The 13,212-nt window shown below is 66.9% G+C and overlaps 4 protein-coding genes across 4 annotated transcripts; all 4 read right to left on the bottom strand.

Moving 5' to 3' along the window:
• Positions 1-63: 63 nt before the first annotated feature.
• On the bottom strand, positions 64-930 carry LMXM_01_0670 (conserved hypothetical protein; the record flags this gene model as incomplete). Its single annotated transcript, XM_003871543.1, has 1 exon — positions 64-930. The coding sequence occupies one exon, from the start codon at positions 928-930 to the stop codon at positions 64-66; it is 867 nt and encodes a 288-aa protein (XP_003871592.1).
• Positions 931-1,974: 1,044 nt separating this feature from the next.
• On the bottom strand, positions 1,975-6,342 carry LMXM_01_0660 (conserved hypothetical protein; the record flags this gene model as incomplete). The annotated part of the gene is made up of 1 exon (XM_003871542.1): positions 1,975-6,342. The coding sequence occupies one exon, from the start codon at positions 6,340-6,342 to the stop codon at positions 1,975-1,977; it is 4,368 nt and encodes a 1,455-aa protein (XP_003871591.1).
• Positions 6,343-7,674: 1,332 nt separating this feature from the next.
• Positions 7,675-9,159, bottom strand: LMXM_01_0650 (metallo-peptidase, Clan ME, Family M16; the record flags this gene model as incomplete). The annotated part of the gene is made up of 1 exon (XM_003871541.1): positions 7,675-9,159. The coding sequence occupies one exon, from the start codon at positions 9,157-9,159 to the stop codon at positions 7,675-7,677; it is 1,485 nt and encodes a 494-aa protein (XP_003871590.1).
• A 542-nt stretch (positions 9,160-9,701) lies between these two features.
• Positions 9,702-13,052, bottom strand: LMXM_01_0640 (HSP70-like protein; the record flags this gene model as incomplete). Its single annotated transcript, XM_003871540.1, has 1 exon — positions 9,702-13,052. The coding sequence occupies one exon, from the start codon at positions 13,050-13,052 to the stop codon at positions 9,702-9,704; it is 3,351 nt and encodes a 1,116-aa protein (XP_003871589.1).
• Positions 13,053-13,212: the final 160 nt, after the last annotated feature.

The raw sequence follows: 13,212 nt of genomic DNA, 5'->3' as shown, positions 1-13,212 counted from the left end.
GGCACACGCCATAAAGCGTTGGCGGGGGAGGGGGTGGAGGTCCATCATTCGCCGCTACCGTGGCTACAGTACGTCGAACTCGCTAGAGGAGCTGCGCTGCGAGGGACGGCCGCCGTTGCCGCTGCCGTTCTGTGTTGGACTCCGACCGAGGTGCAGGCTATGAGAGCCCATCAGCTGCTGCTGCTGCTGCGGCAGCGGTTGCTGGTGCGAGTTGGACGAGGATGAGGACGGCAGCTGGCACGCATCATGGACCGGCGTGGAGGCGTAGGAGTGTGCCGTGATGGGCGTGGGAGAGAAGCCGCCCCACATACCGCTGCCGCCACCGGGGCTATGCGCTGCACCTACGCCGCCGTAGCCGCCGCCGCCGCTGGCCGCGGCGGCCATGCCAAGCTCCTCATCCGTCAGCTGAACAAAGCTGGACATTGTGGTCGTCGGGTCTGTGTGCGGCGGGGTCTGTGTGCGGCCGCTGCCGCCGAGGATTCGGTTCCACAGGCCGGCGCCGCTGCGTGGGGTGGACAGGTTGTCGACGGTGCCGAGCGACACGACGCTGCTGGGGCGCGATGGCCTAGCGCCGTTCACCACCGCGGCCGCCGGTACCCGCGCCATGGCGTTCCAGAAGCCACCGGGGTAGAGGTCGAGCGAGGCGGAGCTGCTGCCGCGGCTGATGGGGTTGCTGCACGAGGTGGTCCTCATAGCGGAGTTGCCGTTGGTCATACCAACCTGCAACGGCGGCGTTTCGCTGAGGAGCTGCAGCTGCTGCTCATCCTCGAGCGAGTTCACGCGAGAGAAGATCTGCGTGGCGCTGCTGTTCGAGCCGTAGGGCGCGTCTTCGTCGCTGCTCGACGTCTTCTCCGGTTCCGTGTGCGGCAGGTTGAAGACAACCCGCACCACAAGCTCGGCGAAGGCATCGAGGAGGTCCACGCCAGGCATCTTCGTGGGCACACCCAGAGCGCGCGCGCGCGAGCGAGAGGCGGTGGGTAGTTGCAGGTGCACGCCACAGTGATGCTGACACACACACACACACACAAACTCAGACACGGGCGGAGAGAGGAGCGGCAGGCGAAACACGGGGGACCGCGGACGAGAGGCAAGCGAAGGGAGAGAGGGAGTGGAATGCGCGACAAGAGCAAGCTGATGAGCGTTGTGTGTGTGTGTGTGTGTGGCGGAGTCGTGGGGGGGGGTGCGTGGAGGAGAAGGGGTGGGAGGAGGGAAGAGGCGAGAGATGGCGTTGCCGAGGACATCTGCGCGTGGGCCCAGCGCATGCAAGGAAGGGATTCGTCGTGGTGGCGGTCAGGACAACGACGTGAAGCTTGAAGGGGGGGGAGGGAGCGGAGGCGGGTGATCAGCGAGGGTGGCTGGAGGTGCCTTTCCCCCGGCCACCCGCGCCCGCGCCCGCGCGCCCAAAAGGTCGCATCATCTACCACCAGCGTCACACACGCAGAGAGGAGCAGACGTGCAGCCGCTGTGAGGGCACACGGATGTGAAAGGTGGGTGGGTGGAGGGCATAGCCCGAAGAGCGATGGGCCATGAGAAGGGAAAGGACGTTGTGCAGCGAAGGGAGGGGGGGGGTGTCGAGTCCGCGTGCGATGGTGACGTCGTCGCCTGCCTCTCCTGCTCCCTCGCGTACTGCCGTTACGCGCCGGGAACGAAATGCATGCTCCACCCCCTCCGATGCGGTCCCCCGTTGGCGTGCGAGGGCTGCTGCAGATGGGGCAGGGGGAGGGGAGGAGAGGAGGCGAAGGGAGAGTCCCCACCCCCACCCCCCATCGCGATGATGATGATCATCCCATGCGACGACCTTCTTGCAATATACGTCTCTCTCCCCTCCCTCTGTGTCCATATATATATATATATGAATATTCCCTGACGCTGCTTTAGGTTCGAAGCGTGCGTGCGCCCCCTCAGTGGCGGTGGCCGGCGTTCGTGTGCGCACACATCCACTCGCTCGGATCACACCGTCCCCTGCCATCCACGTCAGCTGGCGCGAAAGGCGGATGGCCCGGAAGATACCGTCGCAGCTGCAGCGGCAGCGGCGCCATCTCGCTGCGCCGCAACCTCTTCCAGCACCTTGCTCAGCTTTCGAGGCTGCAGCACCGTCAGCGCGTGCTCGGCCATGTCGTACTGCGCGATCCGGTTCGACGTGAGCTCCTGCAGCAGCGCCTTCAGCCGTCCCTGGGACACCATGATGCCATGCTGCTCGAACCTGTCCTTCGCGACGAACACGGATACTCTCTGGCCCTCGCCCACCTCCTCCTGCAGGTCGATGAGGATGCGCAGGAGGCCGCTGAAGGCTGGCGGCAAGCTGAAAAGCACGCGACGCATCGTATCATGCAGAAGGTGCGAGCCGCCACCAGCACCGCTGATGCTGCCGGCGCTTGCAAGGCCGCCAGCGCCAGTAGCTCTCGACGCGCCATGCCCCATCGCCTTCAATCCCAGCGAACCCGCACCGCCGGCTGCCATGGCCTCCGAGTCCGTGAGAAGGCGTAGGCTGCTCACGTGCTGCATCTCATGCACGCGCGGCAGCAGGAGACTGCGTAGCTGTACCGCGCACACGCCCATCTGCGTGAGGGCGCCGGCCAGCGGCGTCAGAGGCCATCGCGGGTCGTCGAAGGAGACCAGCAGCTGCAGGTGTGGGCGGGGGTGGGCGAACTCGGCGCATAACTGCAGGAGGAGGCCCGCTTCCTCCGTGTCCAGCAAGTCGACGTTGTGCAGCACGAGCAACACCGGCGGTGACCAGCCAGGACGCAGCTGATGGGCATCCGACAGGTGTAGACGAGGAGGCGCAGTTGGCCCTGGCGTCGCCGTGAACGGTGCCTGCTCGGCTAGCACGGCCAACGCCGTCGTGGATGGCAAGGACACCCACTGCACACAGCGGCGGCTCGCCTGGCCGCGCCGCACAGACTTCAGCACCAGCTGACGGACGGCGTCGCTAGCAAGGCGCACGACCGGGGCCCGCCACGTCACCTCTGACGCCACGCCGCCTCGATGCGAGGGGGCTGTGACGGGCAGAGGAGGCAGCCTCGGCGAGTAGAGATGGCCAGCGCACTCGGGCAGCTCTACGCACGCGCCACGAGTCGGGGCGGCGTCAGCGGCGCCGTCGTTCTCCAGCGAACCGGTGACGGTGCGCTGCAACACTTCGAAGAAGGCGGGCACAGGAGACATCAGTGGCAGCGAGGGCGTCGCAGACGATGACGCACCCGGACCGCCAAGCTGCGTGCCGCGCTGCGAGGACGGCGTGCTCGTCAGCCCCGTCGTTGCTGGTACTGTTGCCAGCGTCGACCTCGCCGCCGGGGACCGCCCCACCTCGTGCACGGTGTCACGAGTCGGCATGACAGCGACGCGTTCAGCGCTACGGAGCGGGTCGCGCGACTTGCCCGAAGCGACAAGCTCCTCATTACACTGGTCGTCGCTGCTGCTCCAGGCGTCGTCAACGTCCACCACATCCACAGGCGTGATCGCTGTCCGTGACGCGGTCACCGCGCACTGCATGGCGGACGTGACGTCACGCGCCACGGCTGGCGAGCGGGCTTCTTCCCCGGCGAGTGCCGCCCGTGCTGCAGGATACGCATCCGCTTCAGCGGCAGCACCAGGCCTCTCCGGCTCACGTTCATGCGCATCCTGCTGGCGCGCTGGCCGCCGCGGCGGCATGGCGTCGCGCCCCCGCAGCTGCAGCTCCGTCTTGCGCGCGGTGGAGTGAGCGCGCCTCACGAGCGTGCTGCCAAGGATGATCAGCTGACGCAGAACAGAAAGGGCGGCGGCAACGCCACCCGATGCGCTCGTGCCGCTGCCACCACCGGAGCGCCGCCCACGCTGACCACCGCCGTGCGGATCGCCGTTGTCGACGTCACCGTCGCCGCGACCGAGGCTAGCGTCCACCGTGACAATATGAAAGTGCTTCAGCTCCGCGCTCTGCGCCACGTGGTGAAGAAAGTAATACTTCGAGCCGATGCCGTACACCGCGACGGAGCGGCCGTGCAGCAGGTGATCCACGCAGAGTGCCAGCTCCGGCGAGGCAAGACCATGGGGCCACTGCAGGTCAGCGGTGGGCGGCAGAGCCGAGGCCTCCGCGCCCCCTTCCACGCCATCTCCATCCACCCGAGCCCGCTTGCGCGACGCCGACGGTGGCATCGTGGCGCCGTGTGCTACGTTTGGAGAAGAGGCCTGCTGCATCGGGCGCTGCTCCTTCAGGTGCTGGTGCTGTAATGCAGGGTCCGGCAGCGATGGTCGCAGCGCACGCCCCAGGCGCAGCGGTACTGGGGTCGTGGCGACGTGGTGCATCACGTGTACGACAAGCAGCGCACGCAGCGTGGCTGCCGGCACCACCTTCACGGACGACAGCTGCCGGGCGTGCAGCTGCGCGTGGTGTACGCCATCGCCGCCACCCGCTGCGGCAGTGAGTTGCGTGGTGGCCTTTCTGAAGATGTCGCTCGCCTCGTACAGCGCCAGCGCGTGCGTCTTGGCGAAGGCGTACAGGCCGTAGGGCACCGTCACGCGGAACGGCCGCGCCGGGAGCCCCGGCAAGGAGGGTGGGCAGCGCCACCTAAAGAGCGGCGTGACGGAGGCCGAGGGCGGCAGCACGCCACGGCCACGGTGGCCCGCGCTGCTGTGCTGGTCGTGGTGATGGTGAAAGGCGGGTGCACCTTCACGAGCCTCGCGATTCACGGCGCACCACACGAGCTGCACCTCCATCCGCGGATTCCATACAGAGAAGATGTAGCTGCCGCCCTCCTCGCAGCGGTCGAGGCGCGGCAGCGCTGCACCATCGCGCAGACTGGCGGCTGCGTTGGCTCCTGCATCAAGCCGTGACAGCGTCAGCCGCCGCCCATGCACGGACGACGCGGACGGCAGCGGGTCCCGCCCGCGAACGGCGCTCTTGCCGCTCGACGCATCGCCGTGGCGGCGGCGGCAGTTTTTCAGGGGGCTCTGCGTGACGCGTGGGGCCGACCCGTCTGCGCGGGCGTCCGCCCCGCCCAACGTGGCTGGGAAGACTGCGAGGACTTGAGCGAGCAGCGGCTCCGTCGATGACCGCCGCTTCTCTCGCTGTGCCCGCATGAAGTGGTACTTGTGCAGATTCGCTGTGTCGTAGACGAGACTGCCGCCGCTGTGCCGCCGCGCCGCCGGCGCCGGGCCCTCACAGCACCACTCATGCAGGAGCGCCTCTTCACGCACGAGGTCGCCGCGCCGGCAGAGGTGACAGCGGAGGGGCGTCGCCACCGTCGATGATGTCGCGGTCAGCGGTGCGCCACAGAACGAGGTATCCTCCTTCAGGTGCCGTTGCCGAGACGTGTGACTGTCGCCGCCCCCAGCGCTCTCCCCTGCGTAGGCGGCGGCGGTGGCATGGACCTGGTGCGCGCCGTTCACAGCCCCACCACTGCGCACGGCGGTCATAGGGGAGGCGATCACGGCATCCAGCCAGTCCATCTCTCCCGCCACAGATGACGCGGATGCAGCCGGCGAGGGGGCGGGGGACGGCGCGGCGGTTTTCGTGACACGCGACTGCTCCCGCAACTTTGTGAGAGGGAAGCAGTCCACGCAAACAGTGTAGGAGCAGTAGGTGCAGTAGTACCCGGGGATGTCGCGGTACCGCGCCGGCGGGTCGCTGTGCGCGCAGGGCACCCACATCCCCGGCGACGGCGAAGGCGAAGATGCGACCGGGGTCGCTCTTCCAGAGGCAGCAGCGACGGCGGTGCACAGCCGCTTGGCTGGATCTGTGCCTTCTCCTTGGCTGACCACTTGCGGTGGCGGTGTGTCGCTCTCCAGGCCTGGTGACGCGGCAGTGGACGGCGGCTTCGCCTGCTGCGCGCACGACGTCGCCACCGGCGTCAGCGACGGCAGTAGAGGTGACACCTCTGGCTGGTGCTGCTGCGGTGGCGACGGCCGGTGGAGCGCCGTAGGCGACGACGGCTCTGCGTCATCTGACGCTCCGTCTGCGCCGGCGTGGCGCAACTCGGAACTTCCGTCGGCTGCCTCCTCACCACCGCCTCGCCCATCCTCGTAGACGACGCGGCCTGGATGCGCTTCTTCCTGCGCAGGCGATGACGAGGATGACGACGCCGACGAGGCAGGGCGAGAGGCACACCACCTCCACGCCTCCTCAGCGTTCAATGCCAGCTGCTGCCGCTGGCGCGCTGCCACTGGTGAGTCAAAGTCACGTGTGCCCTCTCCGCTATCTTGGAGTGCGGCGCACGAGCCTCGCGCTTCGGTCACTTCCTCAGCGTTGCCCACGACGGTTGCAGGTGCTGTTGCCGCGGCTCCAGCGTAGCACACGTGCCTCTGCGCGTCGAGGGGCACAGGCGCGGGTGTGGCCAGCAACGATATCCGCGACGGTCGGGTCGGCGTCATCTGGGAGAGGGAGGACGACGAGGACCAGAGCCCGTGATCCTCCAGCCATGGCGCCACCACACCGCCGCCGCCGCTGGTGCGATCTGTCACGTCGCCATCCTTTACGCGCCTCACCTCTCGCTCCCTCGCCTCGACCCGGTCGCTGCTCATCACACGTCTATCGGGTGCAGCGAGTCGTCTGTCTGGTGGGTCTATAAGCTCGCTCCTGTGTATGGGACGTAATACAATTGGGGTCTTGTGCTGCTGCTGCTGCTGCTGCTGCTGCCCCTTCTTCCAAGTGCGCCTGTGCAGGGGGTGAGTGCGGGCTCCAGTGGATCTACGTGCGTGTGCGGCGCAGCGCCCGGGGCCGGCAAGGAGGGAGGGAGGCCGGACGGAGCGACCGCGAGAACACTAAGGACGAGAGAGATGGAGAGGGGGGGAGGGGGGAGAATGCCTCACGACACGGCGGCGGCTGCGAAGGCGTAGCGCGCGTCACGGCATGTGCGAGGCAGAAGCGGCGTGTGATGGTCGAGGAAGGGAGGGGGAGGGGGTAGGGGGTGGTGGTGGACACAAGAAGGGATGGGGAGGGCGGGGGACTGGTGACTGTGCTCATGGGATGCACACACAGTGTGAGAGAGAAACCCCCCTCCCCCCCTGTCCGTCCGTCCGTCCCCCGCCCGCCTCTTTTCTCGTTGATTCTCTGACGAGCATCATCGCCAGAGGTGCGCTTGAGCCACGGGAATGGATGCGCCCGCGAACAGCAGGGGATGGATGGGGATGGGGATGGGGGGGGAAGAGGGGTCGGGTGCACATGCGCACGCGCGACACCATTGCACACGCTCGTCGACTTCGGCGGCGTGCTCACTCTCCCTCCCTGTGTCAAGCGCCTCCCGATGGCCACTTTCACCGTGCCACGACAACTTGGCTGGCTAGGCGCGCGTGTGTCAGGAGGACGCGCCTGTCGGCCTGTGCATGTCGCGCTGGTTGTGCCTGCAACGAAACCTTAGAAGAGGTGCACGGCAAGCGTGCGCTTAACAACAGAGAATAGGGAAGGAGAAGGCTGCCGTCTGTATCGACCTGCTCATCAACGGCAACGCCATCATCACCAGCAACAACGTGAGCAGCGGCCACCATACGGGCGACAAGCATGAGCCACGAGACACAGCCCGCCAGCCCGCCAGAAACCCGACCAGGGGTCGCACAAGTGTGTGTGTGTGTGTGTGTGTGTGTGATGCAGACGTGTATGCATGGGTATGCCATGAACGCATGTGCGGGGCGGGTGGGAGGTGGTGGGCGGTCCATTACGCCCCCCCCCCGCCCCCACTCCAACCACATCTGTACTCGCCACCGTCCTCACAGCAGACACGCGCGCGCGTCCTCCGGGAACTGCGCCGGCGTCAGCTGCGGGTGCACCACATTCGACACGAGCGAGAGGGGGTCGTACTTGGGCAACGTGCTGCTCGCGCCGATGCAGGAGACGGTGGGTTGGACGACGGCAAAGTACTTCTCCGCCGCGGCGCGCAGGGACTCGGGCGTGACGGCGTCGACCCGCTCAAACACCTCCTGCAGCGGCACGCGGTGGCCAAAGTGTATCATCTGCCGCCCGAGGTCTTCGGCGCTGTTCGTCGTGCTGTCCCGCATCATCATGACGGACGACTTGAACTCCGCCTTGGCCGCCTCCAGCAGGGAGTCTTCAACCTTGGTGGCACACAGGTCGTAGAGCGAGCTGAGGACGTAGTTCAGCATCAGTGTCTGCGCGTCGTCGCGGGCAACGTCGCTCGTCGCCATGCGGGCCGTCACAATGTGATAGCCGAGCAGCGCCGTCTCCTCGTAGGGCGTGTAGAAGGGGCGCAGCTGGACCAGGTTCGGCACCCGCTCCCACGGCAGGTTCGGGTTTCGGCGCTGGGAGCTGAACTGGTCGTACTGCCCTTCGCGAAACTGCCCAATGACGTTGTGTATCAGCTGCAGCGGGTAGCTGTCCGGGTGCGAGGCGCCGCAGATCGGGAAGGCCACGGCCGTGTTCGCTGTCGCCATGCCCTCGTTCCACAGAATCGTGTGGCCACCCTTGTACACACCGCGCAGGAGCGGGCGGTTGTTCGTGGAGGACAGGCCACTAAAGTATTTTTCCGCCAGCGCGTGCGCCGCATCGGGCGAGATGCCGCCAGACGACACGAGGCACATGCGTGGCCCTGTGTAGTGCACCCGCACGTAGTCCTCGATCATGGACTTGTTGATGTTCTTGGCGATGTTCTCGACCGGTCCGAGGATTGTGAGCGGCAGCCCACTCGTCGTCGGGTCGTAGGCGGCTTGGTGCACATTGTCCATGAGCACCTCATCCACGAGTTCCTCCACCTCGCGCATCTCCGCCAAGATCGTTGGCCGCTCCGCCTCGATGTCGTGCCGGCGGTAGCGGCCACGCTGGAGGAGGTCCGACACGACGTCGATCATCTTGTCCACATCCTTTGTGAACGCCTTCACGTAGTAGGCGGTACGGTCGCGCGAGGTGTACGCGTTGAAGTGCGCGCCGCGGTGCTCGAAGATGTTCTCGACGTCGTTCTTCGAGTACCGGTCGGTGCCCTTGAAGTTCATGTGCTCCAGGAAGTGTGCCACGCCGCTGTTGCGGATATCCTCGAAGCGGCTGCCGGCGTCGATCCACACGCCGACGGTGGCAAAGGGGCAGTCCTTCACGTACTCCGTCGCCACCCGGAAGCCGTTCGGCAGTGAGGAGTAGACGACGGGGGTGCAGCGGCCCAGCACCCGCTGACAGAGCGGGTCCTTCATCGTCATGTTGTGCGGCAGCGCCGCCGTTGCCGCCGCGGCGCCGGTTCGCCGCAGCATCGTGGACTGGGTGCTGCGGTGCGTTCGTCCAGCGTGCGTCAGGGGCAGGCAGTGCGGTCACCGTGTGTGTCCGCTCAGCAGCGCAGCCGTGATGCAGGCGAAGAAATTTGTGCGCGCCCAACTCTCCGCTTCTTGAGCTAGCAGCGCAGCTGAGTTGTGCGTTGTATGCAAGCTATCGATCTTCACGCGCTCCGGACTGATCGGAGGAAAGGGCGATGCGCGCGCGTGTGCGCGTTGAGGAGAGCAGAGAGCAGGGGACAGAGGTGCGCAAGTTACCGGAGAGGTCGCAGAGACGAGAAGGCGAACGCCGTAACGCCACTCGTCCCCCCGTGAGAGCGGGCGCGCTGTGAGCAGGAGGAGGATTGTGCGCAAGGCACGCGGTCGGACGCGGTGGCCTCTTCTGTACGTTCTTTCATTTCATGTTTCTGAGCTCAGGCGCACACGCACGACGGCGTGTGTGTGTGTGTGTGTGTGTGCAGAGCGTTGTCAACGGCCCGCCCCCTCTTTTTTTGCCCGCCTCTTGGGGTGTGCCTCGACTCGTGTCACGCCGCCTCACGCAAGGCTGTCTTGACACCGGTAATGATGCGCAGACGCTCCTCAAGCGTGGTGGCGCTCGCGGTGTCGCCGACATTGTCGAGCCACTCGCCTACCTCACGAACGGTGGTGCGCCACGTCCGCAGGGCAAGAGACGACGGGGACGCGTCGCCCTGCACATCGTCAGCGTCCCACGTGGGGTTGTGCTCCTTGATCCACACGAGCACACTCTCAATCTCGTTGCGCAGAGTGCTGCACCGCAGCCGCACATCGTCGAGTGCTTGCAGCTGCCGCACCCGCCGGTGCGAGAAGACGAGTTCTGCAAGGTCCATGTTATAGCCTAGTCCGTGCACCGCTGCGCCATCCGTCGCGGCGCCGCTCGATACACGCAGAGCGAGTGCCATGACGCGCACCTGCACCTGCACCTGCGGCTGCGGCTGCGACTCGTGCGACGGAGGAGTCGGCGTCGCGGTCGCGTCGACAGTGGCGGGGTCGGCGGTCCCCTCCGCGGTCACGCGTGCACCGGTGTGCTGCACTTCTTCCTCGCTGGCGTTCATCACGTGTTCGTCATGCTGCGTGGCTGGTGGCACGCCAGCGGCTGTGCCGCCGTGATGGGGGTCCGGTAAAGACGCCTCTGCCGCTGCCCCTGCGGCAGCGTTGCTGCCCTGGACGTCCGCTGCAGCATTGGGGCCCACCTCCGCTACCTCCACCTCAGCACGCAGGTAGGCAACGCTGCAGTGCGGGATCCCACTGACGGTGGCGACCACCTCGACGACCACCTCCGGACCGGCCAGGCGAACGTGCTGATGGCGTGGCCTCGCACTGCCGTGCGGGGTCTTCTGGGTGTGCTGCGCGAGCAGCTGCTCCGCGGCCTTGCGGACACCCCCCACGGTGCAGGTGCGCACGTAGCAGCTGGTGCAGTTTGCCATCGACGTAGCTGAGGCAGCAGCGCGCGCCGACCCCGCCGTGACAGCCGCGTCGGAGCGCGTGCTGTGGGCGTAGGCGCTGTCTGCCTCGGGACCCGAGTACAAGGTGATGACGACGCTGTCGGCCGGTTCCACTTTCATATCCGGCAGTTGCACACGCAGACTGCGCGTCGCCGGAAGGGTTGTTTTCCGTGCAGCGAACAGGAGCTGCACCTCCGATGACGCTGCTGCCGCTACGGTCCCTGTGCTGTGCAGCTCCGTCGAGGCGTAGACGGCGCTGTTCAGCCACTCGCGCACGTGGTAACGCGGCAGAGTCTGGACGAGGTGCAGCCCAAGCGCCCGCGGCGCGCTCGACACGGCGAGCAGTGTCGTGCCCATGACGGCCGCCTCGTTACTATTTAGGGTGCGATCCACGACGCCGCTGCGATAGCCCTCGCCGAGGCGCTGCAGCAGCCGCGGCACTCGCGTCCCGCCACCGATGACCTCGAAACGGTCGAGCGCACCGAGGCTCTTGACGAGGCCGCCGGTGGCGGCAATGGCCTCGTCTCGCAGCGCCACGGCGGCGTCGAAAAGGGGCCGGCACCACTCCTCAAAGTCTGCGCGCGTGAGGCGGAGGCTCAGCAGGCCGCCGTCCGCCGTGACAGTGACGTGGCGCTGCTGTAGCTCCTGCCGCCCCACGGCGTCAAAGTTTGACGGACCGGCGCGGACACCGTCGATGGTGACGTGCGCATCCTTGTTGGCTGACAACATTTCCTTCGCACGCTGGGCAGCACGCAGGAGGCTGCCGCGCTCCTTCGCTGCCTCAAGGCGCGCCGCATCACGGCCGCCCGCGGTCGCGAGGACACCGTTCATCACGCGCCGGCCGAAGTACCGCTCGTCCCAGTGGCTGGCGATGCACTCGTCGAAGGCGGCGCCGCCCAGCGTGCGACTGCCGACAAGCGCCTGCATCTCCACGTCACCGTTCAGTTTTACTCGACTCGCGACGGCCGCCGGCGGCGCCGCGAGACCGTAGATGGCCACCTCGGTGTGCTGGCTGCCCATGTCGTAGATCATGACGTACTGCACCTTGTCCGCCTTCAGCACCTGCTCCGCCTTCAAGTACGCCAGTTGCACCGCTGCCCCGGTCGTGCTGTGGACGAGGCGCACCACACGCAAGCCGGCCAGAGCCGCCGCATCCACGAGCGCCTGCCGCTGCGCGACGGTGGCGTGGGCGGGCACGGTCAGCGCAGCGTAGCGGATGGCGGCAGATGCGCGCGTCTCTCCTGCGGTGGCATCAACGCGGCCAGCGCTTTGCCGAATGCCCGCCAAGAGCCGCTGATCCTCTTCGCTGAGCGCCCTATCGGCCGCGTCGGTCTTCTCGGCCATGCGACGCGCGTGGCCGAGCAACATTGCCGTGATTTCCTCCGATGAGAAGAGCGCCCCTTCCCCTTCGTCGTCGTCGTCCTCGGCGGCGGTGCCAGCGATCCCCGTGCTGTCGTTGTCTGCCAGCCGCCGCCGCCGCTGCTGCTGGCCAGGGGCGTTACTCGTGGCGTAGAAGGGCACGTACACGCCAAGAGCTTGACGACCGACGACGTTGCCATGCCGCTGCTGGGCCTCATGCACGCTGTTCGCCCTGGTTGTGCCCGTCAATCGTAGTGCCGTGAGGGGCACCACATGACAGCTGTATGCCGTCGTCAGCTGCGCCGGCGTCAGCGCACATGCCATGGATGGCGCGGTCGCCGCCTTTGTGGAGGCTTCCGTGCAGCCGAGCAGCTGTGCTGCGCTGCACACAACCTGCTCTGGAAAGCGCGGCGCCAGTGCCTGAGCCTGCTCGGCAAAGGTTCGCTCTAGCTGGTAGCCGCGTGGATGCAGTGCCGTGTGCGGACGATGCGCAGGGGGCCGCTCGCCATCAACGCGCCCACTCGGGCTTGCGTCCGTGCCGACGCCACCGCTGTCCGCGGTCGCCGTCGGGTCGCGGAAGTACCGAAACGCCACGCACGGTGGACTTTTTCGGTTCGCCTGATCGTTAAGCACCATCGTCACGGTCCCGGTGCGTGTTGCCGCTGCTGCTGCTGCATCGCCGCCCTCCGTCGTCCCGCTGTACGGCGCCTGCTGCTGAACCCGCCACGCACTCACCTTCATGCTCTCGTGCCCGAGGTCAGCCGAGATGAGCTCCGTTTCGGTGATCGCCAGCAGCGGTGGCGCGGCCGCGTCAGCGTCACCTGCGGCCCTCGCGAAGAACGACGAGGTGCGACGGCACGGCAGCGCGAGGTCGACGGCGCCCAGCAGAAAGAGGGCAATACTCAGAAGCAGCAGCTGCATCCACGGTTGAGTGCCATGCGGGAGACAGCAGCAGCGGCGGCGGCGGCGGCGACCACAGCGCAGCTCTGGTGCTTTGATCGACCATGACGACGGCATACATGGGCGAAGCCGAAGGTGCGAAGCTCGGTACATCTTTGAGAGGTCCCTCCCGCTGCCGGTGGTGTTGACGAGAGCGTGCGCACACGCTCTCCTCGTTGTCTGGGTAGTGTTGTTGCGGTTTTAGTGGTCGAGCGCAGTGAGCGCGCGTGCGTGCGTTGTTGCTGTGCCCTCTCCGGAAGTACTTAGGGGCCCG

Source organism: Leishmania mexicana, chromosome 1, assembly GCF_000234665.1.
Source record: "Leishmania mexicana MHOM/GT/2001/U1103 complete genome, chromosome 1".
Taxonomy (NCBI): Eukaryota; Euglenozoa; class Kinetoplastea; order Trypanosomatida; family Trypanosomatidae; genus Leishmania; species Leishmania mexicana.
Note: the sequence above shows the minus strand (reverse complement) of the source record. Positions and strands in the feature narration are given on the sequence as shown.